Below are 17,511 nucleotides of genomic sequence, written 5' to 3'. Positions count from 1 at the left end.
GTAGGTAGCTACCTCTTTAAATGTTCCCACAGCAGCACTGGGGAGAAGGTAAGACCAGTTAGAAAGCCAGTGCAGCAGTCCAGGGGAAAAATAATGTGATAGGGATTTAATAACAATCAGATATGTGAAGTGAGGGAAACAAAGAAGTGAAGGGCTTCCAGGTTTCTGGCCTGGGCAAAGGGCTGGTTGTGGGTTGCAGTTCACCAGTCTGTGTAGAAAAACGAAATTAGCTTTAGACATGTTAAATTTGAGGTGAATGGGGGACATTCAGGTAGAAATGTCCAATAAGCTTTTGGATATACAGATCTGGAACTCAGGAGAGAAATATGGAGTAGAGATTTTGAGAGTTCTCCAATAGGCGATAGTGGATTCTGCCTTCGGGGAGAAGGCATTAGATGAAATCTTGAGCAAACTCGGGTTCCTCCACCTGAGAAAACCAAATATTGAGTTAAACCTTCCATTGCCAGTCCTGAAAACACAAAACCAACACTTATTTATTAGAACAACTGCCACTTACCCAGTGACTGCTATTTGTCAAGATGTATCCTAGGTAATTCTCTCGTTTAATTTTTACTACGGTCTGACGGCTAGACATTTTTGTTTTACAAATAACATTAAGGCTCACAGAAGTTAAGTGATTTGCCCAGTCACACAGAGGAGCCGGGTTCGAATAATACAATTATTGTTTAATTCTGAAATCTATACCTTTAACCATCTTGTTACACCATCTTTCTAAACGCCCTATTTAGTTAAAACGTGAACAGCATTCCTCTCCGCGGAAAAATTGAATAAACTGTTCCGGACGCAACCAGAACAGAATTCACTAAAATGGCGGCTCCCTGGGGGGCGCTGGTTCTCTTACGTCATCACACTGCGCTGCTGCCTCTCGCGCACAAAGTGCCAGGGGAGCAGGCGGGCAGATGGAGGGGTCTCAGCCAGTGCGGAGGGGGGCGGGGCGGGGCGGGGGGCGTGCCCTGTTCATCCGTGGCGTAAGATGGCGCTGCCCTTTGGTCGTTCGCTGTGCCTGAGCCGTTGGGGAGCCAAACGATTGGGGGTTGCCGCCGTAGATGCCCGCAGAGGTAGGATTATATCATTTTACTCTCTTTTACTTCCAAAATAGTTTCCATCTGTTATTCCTGGAGCCCGCTCGGAGAAACAACTCCAGCCCCTTCGACTCATTCCCCCTCCCCCACCGCGTTGGTCTTGAGATTCCAAACCTGGGACACTCTCTGGTTTCTTTAAATTCCAGGGCTTCCCCAGTCCGAGTTTTTCGGATCCTTGGGCTGCCCATACTAAAGCGCCCCCACTCTTACCCGCTTGACGTTCCGACTCTTCCGTGTTTCCTCGTGATCTCTTGATTGCCTGTTTCAGATCGGAATATGTACGTCACTGGTTCTAGAGTTCTAGCGCACGTCATTATCCAGCCTCTTTGCTCTGCCCGCAGGCGTCAGTTTCAAACTGGAAGAAAAGACCGCTCACAGCAGCCTGGCACTCTTCAAAGGTGACACAGGTGTCAAATACGGCATGGTGGGATTGGAGCCCACAAAATTGGCCCCGAATGTGGAGCGCTTCCGGGAGTGGGCAGTGGTGCTGGCAGACACAGCGGTTACCAGTGGCAGGCACTACTGGGAGGTGACAGTGAAGCGCTCCCAGCAATTCCGGATAGGAGTGGCAGACGTGGATATTTCCCGGGATAGCTGCATCGGTGTTGACGATCGTTCCTGGGTGTTCATCTATGCTCAGCGCAAGTGGCACACCATGTTGGCCAACGAGAAAGCCCCTATTGAGGGCATTGGGCAGCCAGAGAAGGTGGGGCTGCTGCTGGAGTATGAGGCCCAGAAGCTGAGTCTGGTGGATGTGAGTCGGGTTGCTGTGGTCCACACACTACAGACAGATTTCCGGGGTCCAGTGGTGCCTGCTTTTGCCCTTTGGGATGGAGAGCTGCTGACCCATTCGGGGCTTGAGGTGCCTGAAGGCCTCTAGTATGTCCATCACTGGAGTCCCTAATCACGCTCTTGGCCAGCCTCCTGATCCAAGTGTCTGAAACCTTTTAACTGTGCCCCAAGCAACTGCTAGCTCCCACAATTCAGTGATGGATCCTCTGTGCAATATCTGTCAGCTTCCTCTCCCCTACCTTGTGAAAGCTAGGCATACAGCTACCCTCTCCCCTCCCCCAGACTATTGCCAATTTCCTAGGCTACCATGAATGTACTTTCTCTGACTTGCTTCCTTCAGTCTCTCTGCCTCCCTGTGCCCAGGACTTTCTCAGACTGTATTCAGTCCTAGGGTCTTACTTTTCAGCTTTGTTTGAATTTATTCATCACTGTGCTACTTCTCCTTCCCTTTGCCCACATGTAACCTGTTTGTTTTGGGGGCTTTACCGAATCTCTCCAGAGTAAATCCTTTCTACCTCTGGCTGGAGGAGTGGTGCAGTGAATGACTTTGCCCTTTCTGTACAGCACGTACAGAGTCTGGGCTCTGGCTCCCTCAGGTAGTGCTTTATTGACTGTGTCAGAATGAGAACAGAGCCCTCCTTGCCTAATACCTCAGTGTTACAGACTCTCAGCCCCAGACAGCTGCAGCTCTCCTCACCCTGAGTCCATCTGCCTTAATTTGCACACCTCTGACACTTGGTCAATCTGTTGCAATCATTGGACCAGTTACAACCATGACCAAAGGGGAAGAGACATGTGGGGATTAGTACTAGAAACTTTATTCTTGAGAAGTTCCATCTTCATTTCTGCTATAGTTGTAACTTGCAGAGGGAGGAGGGAGGCCTGAAGTCTTGCACAATCCAATTTGGGGCCTGTTCAGACCCAAGCACTTGTCCCCACTTGGAGCAGAATACACTTAGCCTAAAGCAGTATTTGGGATTGAAAAGAACCTAGTGGGGTGAGTATATATGTGAAATATGTATTCTTTGGGCTCTGTATGACCCTGTGGTTCCATCTTACTCTACCTTTATGATGGTGACGCAGCTGGATGGCCCTAGGGGAGAAAGAGAAGGACTGGGTCTAGCAAAAATAATAATTTGTGTAATTAAAGTTTATTTGAGCACAAAATACTTCCTCTGTCTATAAAATTGCTGTTAGCAGTAGCAGCACTTCCTGGTCAAGGGGGGCAGATCTCTCCAGACGACTAAAGCCTGGTGCATAGCTCCTCTCTTTCTCTGTGGATATATACATGTGCGTGGTGGCTAGAGCCCCTTACCAGAGTATCTCTCTCTCATAATGGCTTCTTCAGAGAGAGGAAGAGGGGACCTGCGTGAAGACCTGGGATGATCTGGAGTGGGCTAAGCCATTAGGCTGTCCCTTAAAGAAGCCCACAATCTTCATGGATAGCTCTACTGCAGGAGTCCACAAAGGCACTTCTCTATACTCTGTCTGCCAACGGAATGGGGTATTTTGACTCTCACTGAAAGCACTGCCCCCCCGCCCCCCCACCACCACTGAAGCAGTGCGGCCCTCTGTAGCATGTTTGGTGGTTATATGTTAAGTGTGTGGCCAGCTCGTGCTTCTCTTATGCAGGGACTGTGCATGCCCCATGCTCACACCATGCTCTCTAAGTTCTCTTTGGACAGGGCCTCAGCTGTTGCTTCAGCCTGAGTCTCAGATGGTGTGTATGAGTCCTGGTAATCTTGGAGCAGTTTAACCACCTCCAGGTGGTTGAACTGCACAGCATCATTCAGGGGGATGTTGCCCCACCTGAGAGGAGGAACAAAGACCATGATCAGGCAAAGAAGACATCAAGAGTGCCCTGGTTATATACATAACTGTGGTGGCTGGAGGGCCGTGGTGGAGAAGCTGCTGCCCACCTCCCTTCCCCCCACTTTCAGCTTAATCCTACTCACCTGTCCTTGACAAAAGGATTCACTTTGCAAGCCTCAATAAGGAATTTAACAACTTCAGTGTGTCCTAGGAATACAGGCAGAAGGAAAATGAGAGGGTATAGATCCTGACCCTTTTGGTGTTAACATTAGTACAGACCCTTGGCAGCTAGAGTCTGAACTAAAAGGGGAGGGGGGAAAGGCCTCTTCCCATTTTCGCTCCCTGCAGCACCCAATAAGAGCCTGCAAACTGAAGCACAGCTGGACAAAACTAGTTGCTGCCCTTGTAACCTTGAGGGCACATACAATGCGGGGTACTCTTGGTAGAAAAGAAAGGTCTTAGGATCTGCTTCCTCTCTTATTTAACCTTCAGATACCTTCAGCTGCAGCAACATGCAGGGCTGTGCGGGAGTCATAGTCTTTCTGTTCCATGTCCATGGCTGACAAGGCAAACCTGAGAGGAGTGGAAAGTAGCTGGAGTTACCCAGATCAGCCTAGAATCACTGGTATCCTTTCTGAAGTGGGGTCAGACTGGATGAGTTCCAGAAAAAGCAAAACAGAGCTTATACCAAGATCTGTAGACCGTGTACAGTCTGTGTTCTTTATCCAGATGAGACTGCTACTCCTACGTCAGAGAGATGGGAGTGTGATGGTTCCAGAAACATCACTGCCTACCTGTAGTAGGTGCCCAGTACATATTTGTTGATGTTGGTAATCCATTTGAGGCAGGGTCCTTACCAGCCTCCTAGGACTCTGCTTTTAACACCCAGGTTAATCATAACGGTGGCTACCATTAATTAAGTTCTTATCACATGGCAGTCACTGTACCTTTTTAAAAAAACTCATTTAAATGTAGTCTCTGACCATTCAGTCTGACTCTAAGGCTGAAGCACTTAACTATATTGCTATGTTGACGGCTAATGAGGTCTCTGACCAGGAGTATTTTATTGTGTTTATTTGGTCAGAGTAGAAGTACCTTCGAAGAGCTGAGACATCTCCACTATAGGCAGCAAATAACAGGTTCACCACAGTTTTGTTCTGGAAAACAAATCATACCCACCTGAGATTAACTGTGACTTTGAACCCACCCATGCCCAGCTCTACCCTGTCGCCCTCCCGCATGGATGCTTAGCCAAGGGTTTTACTGAAGTGTTACGGAATATTCTCTTCTGAAATAGTCTTACAAGCCACCTGGGGTTTTCCTTACCCGAACTTCTCCTCCTTCATGCCGTGGGTCTAATTTCCGAGCGCAGTGCCTCAGGTTGTCATAGTTGTGGAAATTGAAGAGAGATACCAACTTCTAGGATTGTAAGGCAAAAAGATTGTTTACTTCCTCCCTGTACTTAGTAGGAGCTCAAAATTGCTTTATTTTCTCATTCAAAAATATTAAATACTATATGCAAAGTGACTTACTTGGCAGAAGCTGACACCCCTATAGCTGTTCCCCAGCTTGTCCAGGGGAGGTGATAGACACATCATTCCCATGATATTGGGCACCACCAGGAGGATGGCTCCTGACACAGCTGACTTGGCTGGCAGGCCCACCTTGGGGACAAAGTTGGAACTGTGGATGAGCAAGAGGTGCCCCAAGTCTGTGTTAACAAGTTAGTCTATCCCAAATGACTTCATGGGCAAGGCCACAGCCATCTCAACCTATTGGCTTGTTAATTAGCTTTTCTTACTCCTGTCCTCCCCTGCCCCCTCTTAAATTTATGGCTTCAGTAAGGAAATATTTACTGAGTATCTACTCTGTGCCTGATGATGTGCTAGGACTAGGACAAGGTCTCTCAGTTAACTTACATTCTGGTGGTAGGACAGAGACAATAAATAGGTAAACAAACAAATAGACAAAAATAATCACAACTTATGATAACATGTTAGGAAAAAAGGAGGGTGCTGTGATAGAGAATGATGTGGGAGGGAGAGCCCAGTGGAGAGAGGGTGGTCAGAAAAGCCTCTCTTTGGAAGTGACATCCTGTATGAGACCTGGAAGAGAATCACCAGCGATGTGAGGGGCGGCAGAGGAGTGGTTCTGAAGTTGCACTGTCATGTGTTTATGTGTTTGAGGGACTTACTGTGTTTGACAAACTCCCCTAAGGATTCTTGGCCTAATTGCCCGGCTGGAAGTTAGTGAGTGAGAGGCAGGAACAGGTGTCCACCTCTCCACCTTCAGAGACTCGGTGTCCCCTTTTCTTGGCTCTGGGCTCATGGCAAATGGATGGCAGGGCCAGAAGCACTCACATGGAAAGCAAACTGGCCCGAGAGGTCATACATGCCGCAGGAATGCATGAGGCTGAGGGTGTTGCGCACTGCTTCAGCGCTCAGCACGCTCTCGCCTGTGATGGGGCAGATCCCGCCATTGGCCAGGGTGGCTGCCATGACACTGCCTGATTCACAGGTCACCTCCACGGAGCACAGCTGTGGAGACGAGGCAGAGGTGAGGGTCCGGTGTGGACCTGAATGCTGTGCTCTGAGGTGTAGAGCAATGTTCTTGACATCCTGATCCTTCAGTAAGTTCCCCTGGTGTTTCTGAAGGATGCCAGAACCACTGGAGATGAGTATCCCTCTTGTGGGTCAGAGCAAGGAAGGCAGTGTGTCCCGTTCCCTTGGTGCTGGGCTGAATGGCGGCATCTGCTTACCTGGAAGTAGAGATCCAGGGCAGCCATCATGTCCACCCCTTTAGGAAAGCACTGCAAGGAAGAAGAGGGGAGAGCGTTTCTCAGGCCATCAGCAGCCCCTGTCACACTGCCAGGACCTCAGCCGAAGTCCCCAGCCCCCATCGCCCTTCCACCAGCCACAGAATTCCCAGGGACTTTGTACCAGCCTCTCCCAGTTACCTTCTTTTCCTTTAGATAATAGCCGATGGCATAATTCCGATCCCCTGTTTCCTTCTCTGACTGGAATCTGAAGCAAACACCCAATTTAGTACTTGACATTTGAGGGATGGGTGTGAGGAGAAGGGGAAAAAATACCTTCCCTGAGAGAGACAGAACTAGATCACACATGTCAAACTAAATCAGCCCCTTTATTAATTCTCACACTTACACTGGAGAAAACTTCCGAACCTGAGAAAGCACTGGGTCCAGCTTTATTGTAAAGTGTGAAAAACAAAACCAAACCCAAAATGATCTAGTCATTTAGTCTAGGAAAATGAGGTTTTTGGCTTTGAGAGACTTGGCAAGAGAGGGCCCAGGTGCAAACTCTCACACTGTCTTTCTCATTAAGTACCAAATAGAAATGGAACAGATCCTTTTACAAAGCAAACAAATGTCCATGAAGGGGCTCAGAGGAAGCTGAAAGGCCAAGGTTCCCCTGGGATTTCTTCTTCCTAAGATTCTATCCTCCTCCTCCATTCCCCGCCCCCCACATACGTATACACACACACACACACTCAAACACACATCCCCACACACATTCAGCCAATCCTGTGAACAGGGCCTTACGTGGCATTGCTGAAACCCATGTATTCATTCCCAGCCATTTTATTCAGATACTGCAAGACCTGGAAGAGAAAAAGGGGCATGGGAGGCACCCCATGCGTAAGGACCCCTAGTAAACACATAGGCTGATTAACCCTTCTGCACTCCTCAGTCCTTATCCCAGCAGGGACTTCAGGAGGCTTTCTTCCCTCACGCCAGCAGATTCCTACACCTCTGGAAATAAGGCTTCTAGTATGGGCTGGTACACCATCAAAGTGGGGTTAGAGCCAGGCACTGGGACAGCTGGAATGGACAACATGCCATGGAGAAAAGCAGCCAGGGGCTGAGCAGTGAGGGAACTTACAAAATCAAACTTCTCTGCTTTGTTACAGTCCATCTGCAAGGAGACAAAAAGAGATATCAGTATTCTAAGCCTAGGAGGATGACAGGGAGGGTCAGAAGGATGTAGTGGAGATAAAGTGTTAGACCGGTTTTGCTACTGGGTGTGTGTTGCATTTTACAATTTTTTTTTTTAACAACTGAGACTTTTTTATATCCATGCATACCTAGTGATCTTAAAAACCAAATCATTTAGATTTTATTATCAGGTAATGAGTACAGATAAGCTCACCCCAGCTATGAGTCTCACCCATCCCTGAGTCTCACTCTCATTTCCATTTTCAATGCCAACCATCATCCCTGACTCCCACTTTCATTTTCTTGATTCCAATCCTGTTCCCAAGCCCCACCCCTATTCCTGGTCCCCATCCTCATTCCTTACACCCCAGGCTGGAGGCTTCCTCTATCCTACCCCTGACTCCCATGGCCATTTCCAAGACTGGAGTGAGTGATGGGAATGGGAGGATGGTGTGTGTTGCATACATTATAATATTCAATTATATCAATTATATTGATAACTGAAATAAAGCTAAAGATTTTAGCTAAGAGTCAAGTCAGTAGGGCCTGTTTAGATAGGAATGGGATGAGGCAGGCCCCAGATACAGGGCTGTAGATAGAGCTATCCCGGAGCAAGGGGAGAGCCTGAGCCTGGTCCATCCCCCTCCCCCCACCCCACAATTGCTTCCTGTACTCGTCAGCTATAGTGTCAACACCACAGGGACTCTGACACTTGGGTCCCTGGGGGGAGGGTTCCTAACACCACCTTCCCCAGGAAGGGCTGTTATTGGCTCTGGATTGTTGCTGCCCACACTGCTCTCAGGTTCTTGCTCAAGCCCTGGGAGACCTACAGCTGACAGGCTGGCCAGACACCGTTGCTCAAGGCCAACTCACAGCTCCAGGTGACGTGAATAGCTGCCCTGTTCTGGCCATTCACCCTTCTTTCCATGTGTCCCTTACCCACAAGTGGCCAATCAGTACCTAACAGAGCTGTCCTCCCCCTGTGTGTGGCATTTGGTCCTTCGTGCTAGGCTGGGGTCAGGACCTGCTCACTTCCCTCAGAGCCAGGAAGCTCTGGGCTCCAGACTCATGGGTAGGAGCTGGGATACAGTTCCATTTACTAACATCCTCAGCATAATTTGTGAGTCCCTGCTGTGTCTTCACTGCCTCCTGGGCACCCTCAAAGGAATCAAGTCCCCACCAATCTCCCTGGAGAGACAGGCAGATACGAGGGATATAGGAACAAGGGGGTTTAGAGAACAGTACCTTCCAGAAGGCTAGGGTGGCACTGACCTTGATCAGGGAGCTCACAACAATGGCACCAGCATTGACCATGGGGTTATGGGGGATTCCTGGGGAAATACAAACCACCCAGAGTCTTACCAGCCACTGAGCAAAACCTTTACCGCCTGCCCACTCTGTAGGGTAAATGGGAAAGATCTCTTTGCTGGGGAGGATGGAGTGACAGAGCTGATCAGGAAGGGCAGAGAAACACACACCCTTGGGAGGAGGGTAGGGTAAGAAGGGGGCATCTGTGAGTCTGGTCTGAGCCCAGGGAGTGCTCACCTTCCTCATTGAGGGAGAGCTTATTGTAGCGCAGGCCGCTGGGCTCCTTGCCCACGAACTTGTGCACGTAGTCAGTGCCTAGGGTGCTTATGGAGATGGCATAGGTGAGGGGCTTCACACAGGACTGCAGGCAGAAGGGGATCTTTGTGTGGCCCACGGAGTGCCTGGAGGCAAGCAGGTGCCATGAAAGGGGTCGGACTATGCTCTGCCCGTGTGCCCTGCCTCCCCTTCCTCACCCAGCATCTCACCGCTGACCGTCCACAGTGCACAGGGAGACGCCCCACAGATCTGGATTTGACTTGGCCAGCTGAGGGATGTAGGCCGCCACCTGGGTATGAGTGGGTAGAGAAAACAGAGACAGGATGAAGACATGGATGTGGAGAGGGGGAACAGAGCTGAGGTTCGGGTCAGGAGAATCTTTTAGATAAAAGCTAAAATTCTGTCTTCTGCAAGACAAACAGGGTTCCCTCCTGCCTGTTGTTCCTAGAGACACCCAAGCCTTAAGTCCTAGAAGGCCTTGTATTTCTGCAGCCCCACTCCTATAGAGATGGCAGTAAAGCCCATAGAAGGTATAAAGAGAATTCTGGGGTCAGCTTCCCTTTTCTGCTCTTAGGCTTAATTACCCTGTAGGTCTCTTTCAAAGTTCTATTGAATCCTTATGTCAGCTGTCTCCATAAAAACTTCAGATTCCCTCACCTGTTCTAGAAATCACAGGTAAAATACATAAAGCCCTTGTCCCCATTTTTAGAGGTTCTGCTTCTCATCACTCATCCACTGAATTCCCAGCCCCAGGAAATCTCTGAGAAGCAAGGTATATCTGGTCCAGAGCCCTTGCCCATCCCTCAGTCCCCTGGCCCTCACTTTGCCTCCAGTGAGCTCTTTGGCATCCTCAAAGATGCGGTCCACATGGCTCGTGAACTCCTCAAAATCAGGAATGACGAACTTCTTTCGGAATGCCTGGGTCAGGAGCACAATGTTCCTGCTCACACACCTGGATCCCAGACACGATTGGGTTAGGGGGCTGGAGAGATGCAGCTGTGACTCACTCTGGAGCCATGGAAGTTGGGAACGAAGAAAGTGTGAGTGGTCATTGGGTTTGGGACCAACAGCTGTGTAACCTTTGGCATATCACTTGATCTTTCTGGGTTTTAAGTTTCTATGCCTCTAAAATGAGGGGTTGTAATGATATGTAAAGATATTCCAAGACACAGTGTCTTGGGATAGGAGAAAAAATAAATACCTGAATAATATGTATGGTAGGTCATCTTTATATTTTAAATCTTAAATTATACAAGTATGTTTACATATATTCCTATATATATATGTAAATGCTTAGGACATTATCTAGAAGATATCTACTAATCTGTTAACAATGTTTACTTCTGGGAAAAGGGACAGGGATGGGGAGAGAGGGAAAGGAGAACATGTATTTCTCTGTTGCTTGAACTTTTACAATACGTATAGGCATATATATGTGTTACTTGTGTAATAAATAAGTAATAAAGTTGAGGGGTTGAATTATCCAATCCCCAGTATCCCTTCCTGCTGTCAAAGTGTCCAAAGAACTGCTTTGAGAGCAGTGCCCTTGTTTCCGGGGCCCTCACTTTCGGAAGAGATCTCGGTCCAAGAGGCCACCACTGCTGGTCTCTCGAACCATGCGGCGCATCTGGCTCATGCAGTCCCAGAGCCGGGGATCTGACGTCTGCAGTCCAGTGGCCTTCAGTGCCTTCAGGGGAAAGGAGCCTGGTAAGGTCAGCTACAAGGACAATAATCTAATCCTAATCATTTTTCCCAATGGATAACAATTAACTCAACCCCAACTACTACAACAGGTGGAAGAAATGGGTTTGCAGACCAAGAAAGGATGGAATATAACAGTTTTGAAGGCTAATAGGGGTTTCCTGCCCTTTTTCATCAAGGCAGCTGGTTTCTGAACCCCTTGGGTCAAAGTCGCAAACCAAAAAGATGGGCTGAGTCAGAGGGTTGAATCATCCCACCTGGGGCAGGGATGGGATTGCCTCATCAGCCTAGGTATCTGCTATCATCAGCTATTCTTCATCCTCATGAAGCAACCCATTAGCTGCCCTGTACTTGTCCTACCTTCCTTTCCCCAGTTTCCAGAGATCCTAAGGGATCAGTGTTCTGAGCAGGTAGAGAGGAACTTACAGTAGTGAACTTGTGGATAGGGATTCGTTCCTGTCCCTCAGCAATAGTGTAGAAGAGCAGATCACCCAGACGGGACAGCATGCCACTCTCTGACGAATCACTGTTTGGGGGCAGAGACAGGGGAGGAGGACAGGAACCTGAGAACTCCTCCCTGCTCCTCCTCCTAGAACAAGGGCTTAGCAGCAGGTAGGTGTCCTCAGTCTACACCTTCTCCCTGAACCATCTGATCTACCCCTATAATTCCAACCTTCACATCGGTCCTGAGAAGTCTTAAATCCTATTCTCTTTCTTTTGTTCCTAAACTTCAGACATTTATTTCTAGTTGCGTTCTAAATACTTCCATTTCTAGATGTCCCATAGGCACTGCAGACTCAACATGTCCAAGCCTGAGATCATCTTGCCTCCCTCCCTCTGCTCCTCCTCTTGTGATTCCCATTTGGATTAATAGTGTTACCACTTACCCGGGGGCGGGGGGCAAGCCGGAAATGTGGAATCATTTGGATAATTCCCATACCTTACGTTCATAACCAACATTGGATGAATCTACCTCCATAATGTCTCTCAAATCCACCCTCTTTTCTTCTCTTCCCCTGTGCTAGCACGGCGTTGTAGAAAGAACCAGTTTGCCTTTAATAGCTGTGATCTTAATATGGATAGTAAGTCAGGTTATTTAATAAAGCTGAACCTGTTTCCTCATCCCTAAAATGAGGGTTTAACATCTGCTTCACATGGGTGATGTGAGGTTTAATTTAAATGCCATTCCATGAAAAACCATCTTTCACAAAGTAGATGCTCAGTAGCTCCTTGTTGTCTGTTACCTATCTGCTCCTACACTCTCTTGACTTGCAACCCACCTTCTACAATGTGCCAGTTATCTTTCTAAAACTCAAATATCATTTCTCTACTCAAAAACCTTTGATAGCTCCCCAGTGCCTACAAAATAAGTTCTTATTCCTTGGTATGGCATTCAAGGCTCTTTAAAACCTGTCAATATTCCTTTCCTATTCTCCACTATGCCCCCATACTCCAGTTATGCCAGGTAATAAATAGGTGGCCTAGGCACTGTCAGGCTTCCTGGCCCTTGTTGTTTACACTGAAACTTCTGCATGGAAAGACCTTTTCCTCCTTCACCTGCACAGTCCTGCTTATCCCTCAAGGTCCAGATCAAATGTTACTAACTCTGTAAAGCCTTTCCCAAACTTCTTGATTTTGCTTATGCTGCTGGTATGACACAACATACCATCTTATTGACAGAAGACAATCTCCCTTGCTCCACTGTTATGTCTTCGTGTTTTATACATCTTTGTCTTCCTAGAACTGAGCAAAGTCCCTAGCACACTACGGATCTTCAATAAAGAATCACCAAGTTACATTTCTAGGAATACCCCTGTTCCCTAAAGTATCTCTCTCACTGGATTATAGCACCTAAAAATACAGGTACTAAAGATTTTTGATCTTCAAGATTTCTTCTATTAATATGTTAACAGATTTAGAGGAATTATTTTATCAGCTCATTCCAAATATGATAACTATGAGATTAGACCCTTCAAAACCCTTAGATCCAACAATTTGACTTCCAGGTATTTACCATATAAGTGTATTCACGTACCTAAAAGGTAACATATTCACAGTCATTCATTGCATTGTTAGTAATAGTAACACTGGAAACAACCCAAATGTGCATCAACAGGGAACTGGTTAGGTAAATTAGGGTATATTCATATGATGGAATATTATGCAATGTAGAAAAAAGAAATGAGGGCGTGCTTTAAGTATTGATATGGAATGATCTTTAAGATGTAACATTAACTAAAAGAAGAAAGCTGTAGAACAGCGTTTATAGTATATGGTACTATTTATGCTTAAAAGGGAACATATATATGTATGTTTTTTCAGGTACAAAATATTTCTGGAAGGATATATAAGAAACCGGTAAGACTGATTTAGCTCCCTCTAGGGAGATGAAGCAGGTGCTGGGCAAAAGAAGCAAGAGGGATACTTCCCACTATATATCTTTTTATATATTTTGAATTTTGAATCATACAAATATGTACATTTTACCTAATGGATATGATATATTGATATATGATTATGAATATATTATCTATTGAAACAATGCATTTAAAAATAAAGAGCCTCTCAAGGAACTTGGCATAGACTAGGCATGTGTGTGTTTTGGGCCAGGAGGAATACCAGGAGAGGGGGGAGTTCTTCTGTTTCTGAAGAAATCCAGTTGTTATAATGAGGCTGGTGCCTATAGGGAGGAAAGGATCCATGTGGTGGCAGAGGAAGGGAGGAAAAAGCTATCTGAGGAATAACTCAAGAAGGAAAGTACGCAGGAATATTTTGAGGCCAGGTCTCCTTGCCTGGAAAATGAAGGAAGACAGGAAACAATGCCACACGGCTGAATGTATCACAAGCATTTAAAAAAAAATTGCATACCCTTTGACCAAGATATGGATTGATCTGCAAGATAATGTTGGGGGTGGGGTAAGGTGCAGAATAATATGTATAGTATGATACCACTTGTAAAAAGTGGAAATAATATCAACATATATTTGCTGATATATGCATAAAATATCTCTAGAAGGTTATACAAAATATCAGTGACATGTCTCTGGGGAGCAAAATTTCCTAGGAATTTAAGAAATAATTGAACAAGTGCATAAGAATATGGAGTAACCAAATTGAAGACTGGTTAAATAAACTGATACCTCATACAATGGAATCTTAAAATGGCAAAATGGCAGCCATTAAGATGACATCATGCATGCCCACATTAAATCATAATAACAGCTGTTCATAAATGGGAAATATAGGCTACCAAAGAATAGGAATACTATGATCCTATTTTTGTTCAATTTTATATATACATATAGAGTATATATATGGGTTTAAATCATGGATAGTTATTAAATATGGATATATGGTTCCCTCTAATATTGGGATCTTGATTTTCTTCTTGATACTCTATTTACCTGGTTCTTCTTTAATAATTAGAAATAAAGTTAAATATTAAAGAAACAAAACAGTAACCTAAATAACAGGGCATTTTCTCTTTGCTGCCCTCCTTATCCACCAAGAACACTTCCCCTCATGGTGTCACACTCCCAGAACCCATCCCCCTCCATGCCCTCAACTCCTGCCCAAAGGAGCATTGGTCCAAGGCCTTTACCAAGAAGTCCCTGGGAGCACAGGCAGCAATAGGCAAGAGGATTAAGGTTCCTAAAAACAATTCCAATTGTAAATCAACTATACGCCAATTAAAACAACAACAGCAACAACAAAACAAACCACTTCCATCACCTGACACCACAGGGTAAGGAAGGGTGTGTGTGGAGGAAACAGGGATGCTTCTTGCTCCCCATCCCACAGAAGGTGTGAGGGTGAGGGAGGTTAAGCCTTTTCTCTAGCCCACCACCATTTCTCCCAAGGTGATTATTTGGGAAAAGCCAGGATGGAGAGTAGACCAGGAGAGAGAGGGTTTATTCTTTAAAATTTAAACATTTTGTGTCTCCTTGAGAAGAGGCTGATGGAAAAGTACAGCATAATACTAATTCTTATTAATAATAAATAGATAATACCTTATTGGATGTTACCTATCCAGGACAGGGACTCCAGTGGTGGTGAGGTAGAGGACAGAGCAGTCTGTCTGGCTACTTTAATTATGGTGTGCATGTCTTTCTGAATGTCATCAGTAGATATCAATGACAAGGGAGATGGTCCATTTCCTGTTCCTGCTATAAAAAAGCAGGGACTACTTGGATAGTGTCTATGTTGGCTTCTGGGGAGGAAAAAATTTCCTGCTCAGCTCCGTTTCTGCGTCTCGAAGAAGCTCAGCCACCAAGTGTTCCAGGGCGGTGGGGGAGAGAGGTGCAGCCTCTCGGGCAGAGTAAGAACCCAAGGGAAGAGAACCCCTTAAATCAGGGAGCCGCCTGAGCAGCACATAAAACGGCTCTGACTGGCTCTGGTTTGGGAGATCTGCGTCTTATGATTCTCCCCCCCCATTATAAAGATTTTCCTCCTTCAAAAACCAATCGGAGAACCACCCTTATTCTACAGATTAGGGAACCCTGATAACGTACACACCCAACACATACGCAAGTATCTGCGCACCAGTAACACACGAGCATCACACACGCCGAAACACAGATCGACCACACACAGACCCAAGAACACTAGGACTCTAGGCAGGCTGTTCTATACCCACGCATCCCCTAATATACACACGAGGACAGGGGAGAGAAGGAGGATTAGGATGGGCGGTGCGCACACGGCCCTGCACTCAGACACGCGCACCAAGCAACACTCCGCACCCACCTGCGCTCCCAATTAAGTACGCACCTTGGACAGGCACCATCCCGAGGACTGACCTGCCCAAACGCCTTGCCGGGCGGACGGCACGTTACCGCCCGAGCGCGGCGGACCCAAAGCCCCAAATCTAAAGGAAAAGGCATCGCAGGCCAGTAAGCGAGGAGAGGAGAAGGGAGATGCGAAGCGCTCCTTGGGGAAGGGGACTCGGAAGCTAGTGGGAACGACAGTGAGAGTGCCTGTCCTCTGCCCCTGTCCCGCGAGCCTTACTGATCCTGATGCTGCGGCTGGTGGCTGTGTGGCATCTCCCTGCCCTGCGCCGCGGCCTCACTGAGGTGGTGCCAGACGCCCCCGCCAAGGAGGGGGCTCCGGCTCAGGTGACCCCAGCCTCCCCGCCGGCAGTAACTGCCGGCCCCGCTCAGCGCATTCTGCAGAGCCTTGATGGAGCGCATCCCCTCAGCGCGCCGGCCGCTCGGCCAGAGCTCCCAGGGCTTCTGAGCGGTGGTCGGAGGGAGGGGCGGAGGAAACGCGGACCACGTGGGGCGAGCTAAGCAACGGAGTGCCGGACCTGCGGGGTGGAGAGGTGAGACCCGGTAGGTGGGGTTGGAGCAGGAGGAGGGGCCGGTCCCTACAAGGCTCGGTACACTGCCAGGTGCACCCAATCCTCGCCTAGACAAGGCGTCGATGTGGAGTGCACGCGATAGGGAACACAGAGCGCAGGGTGTCTAGTGGCTGGTGAGAAGTGGGCGGTGCCTGAGAGTTGGGATGGACAATGCCCAGGCCCAATCATTGAGAAAGTAAAAAACTTGGGGGCGGAGATAAAACGAGGCTACCCAATGAAAGCAAGGCGGTGGGCCGTCCACAAAAAGCCGGCGGATTCCTCCGCGTTCCGGCTCGCTGCGGCCCGCTGTGCGTGCAAGCGCCGAGGGCGGGAAAGCTGAGGTGGGGCAGTTGTGAAGGCGAAGGACGTGGCGGCGTCAGAACGATGGAATTCTCGGAAAGAGGGGAAAGCGGTACCTCTCTACACTCGGATAAGAGTGAGCCCTGCTCAAGAGGCCTCTTAGTGACCTCCGATATTCGAAGTCCAAAACCGGCCTTCAGTACCCGGCCTTGTAGCGCGGCATGGAGGCCCAACGAATGCCTTGTTTCCAGCACGCGGTGTTGGTGAGTGAGGAGTCATATGGCAGGAAATTACCCCGACCAGAAACAGCGCCCAGGCACTTCAGTGAGATCATGAGGCGGGGGAAAGGTCATCCTGGGCTGCTAGGGTGCCTGGGTTCTCGTTTTACCTCTGCCAATTATTTGGTGTCTGTTTAAGACTTAGGTGTCCTTAACTCTGATCCCTTAAACATTTTATAAGCCGTTAGGTGTCCCCTAAATTTTAGCTAATTTAATTGCTTGCCTCTGTATTCCTCACAGGCAGAAAAGATGTACAAAAAGAATTTTGAAAAGTAAGCACATTCGGGAATTTTATCATTTGCAACTAGGAGAACATTCACCTATATCTTCACAGCATCCGTATTTAGTAGGAGCTCATGGAAATAATAGCTGTTATGGTTTGTCAACCACTTTATATAGTGTGTCTCTCCCTCTTACCAGAGACCTAAAGAATAGTTATTACTAGTCCCATTTTGAAGATGAGGAAACTAAGACTCAGAAATTAAGACTTTTTCTTTTTTTAATATTTATTTATTTATTGGATGCATCAGGTCTTAGTTGCAGCATGTGGGATCTTTTGTTGCAGTGCGCGGGCTTCTCTCTAGTTGTGGCGCAGGGGCTCAGTTGTCCCCCGGCATGTGGGATCTTAGTTTCGCCACCAGGGATCCA

General features: G+C 47.5%; 3 protein-coding genes across 10 annotated transcripts in view; 2 read left to right on the top strand and 1 right to left on the bottom strand.

Moving 5' to 3' along the window:
- Nucleotides 1-967: 967 nt before the first annotated feature.
- On the top strand, nt 968-13,512 carry SPRYD4 (SPRY domain containing 4). The gene is made up of 2 exons (XM_030866613.2): nt 968-1,079; nt 1,445-13,512. The coding sequence occupies exons 1-2, from the start codon at nt 995-997 to the stop codon at nt 1,981-1,983; spliced, it is 624 nt and encodes a 207-aa protein (XP_030722473.1). The 5' UTR covers nt 968-994; the 3' UTR covers nt 1,984-13,512.
- On the bottom strand, nt 2,699-16,361 carry GLS2 (glutaminase 2). Of its 8 annotated transcripts, none has more exons than XM_060305511.1 (18): nt 16,253-16,361; nt 11,374-11,473; nt 10,812-10,933; nt 10,069-10,198; nt 9,456-9,535; nt 9,208-9,371; nt 8,935-8,993; nt 7,610-7,642; nt 7,270-7,328; nt 6,664-6,730; nt 6,466-6,516; nt 6,068-6,244; nt 5,240-5,371; nt 5,034-5,126; nt 4,803-4,864; nt 4,204-4,280; nt 3,851-3,914; nt 2,699-3,704 (listed from the first exon to the last, which is right to left on the bottom strand). In XM_060305511.1, the coding sequence occupies exons 2-18, from the start codon at nt 11,452-11,454 to the stop codon at nt 3,548-3,550; spliced, it is 1,608 nt and encodes a 535-aa protein (XP_060161494.1). In that variant the 5' UTR covers nt 11,455-11,473; nt 16,253-16,361; the 3' UTR covers nt 2,699-3,547. The 8 variants fall into 8 exon arrangements, 7 of the variants coding, with proteins under 7 accessions (XP_060161494.1, XP_030722460.1, XP_060161492.1 ...); XM_030866600.2 differs by lacking the exon at nt 16,253-16,361 and adding an exon at nt 15,955-16,241; XM_060305509.2 differs by lacking the exon at nt 16,253-16,361 and adding an exon at nt 15,694-15,958.
- Nucleotides 16,362-16,645: 284 nt separating this feature from the next.
- The window catches only part of RBMS2 (RNA binding motif single stranded interacting protein 2), a 104,265-nt gene continuing 103,399 nt past the window's right edge, over nt 16,646-17,511 (top strand). Inside the window, exon 1 of the mRNA XM_060306922.2 lies at nt 16,646-16,848. The gene's annotated coding sequence lies outside the window, so the exon portion shown is untranslated. The remainder of the gene's footprint in view (nt 16,849-17,511) is intronic.

Source organism: Globicephala melas, chromosome 10, assembly GCF_963455315.2.
Source record: "Globicephala melas chromosome 10, mGloMel1.2, whole genome shotgun sequence".
In the NCBI taxonomy this organism is placed as follows: Eukaryota; Metazoa; Chordata; class Mammalia; order Artiodactyla; family Delphinidae; genus Globicephala; species Globicephala melas.
Note: the sequence above shows the minus strand (reverse complement) of the source record. Positions and strands in the feature narration are given on the sequence as shown.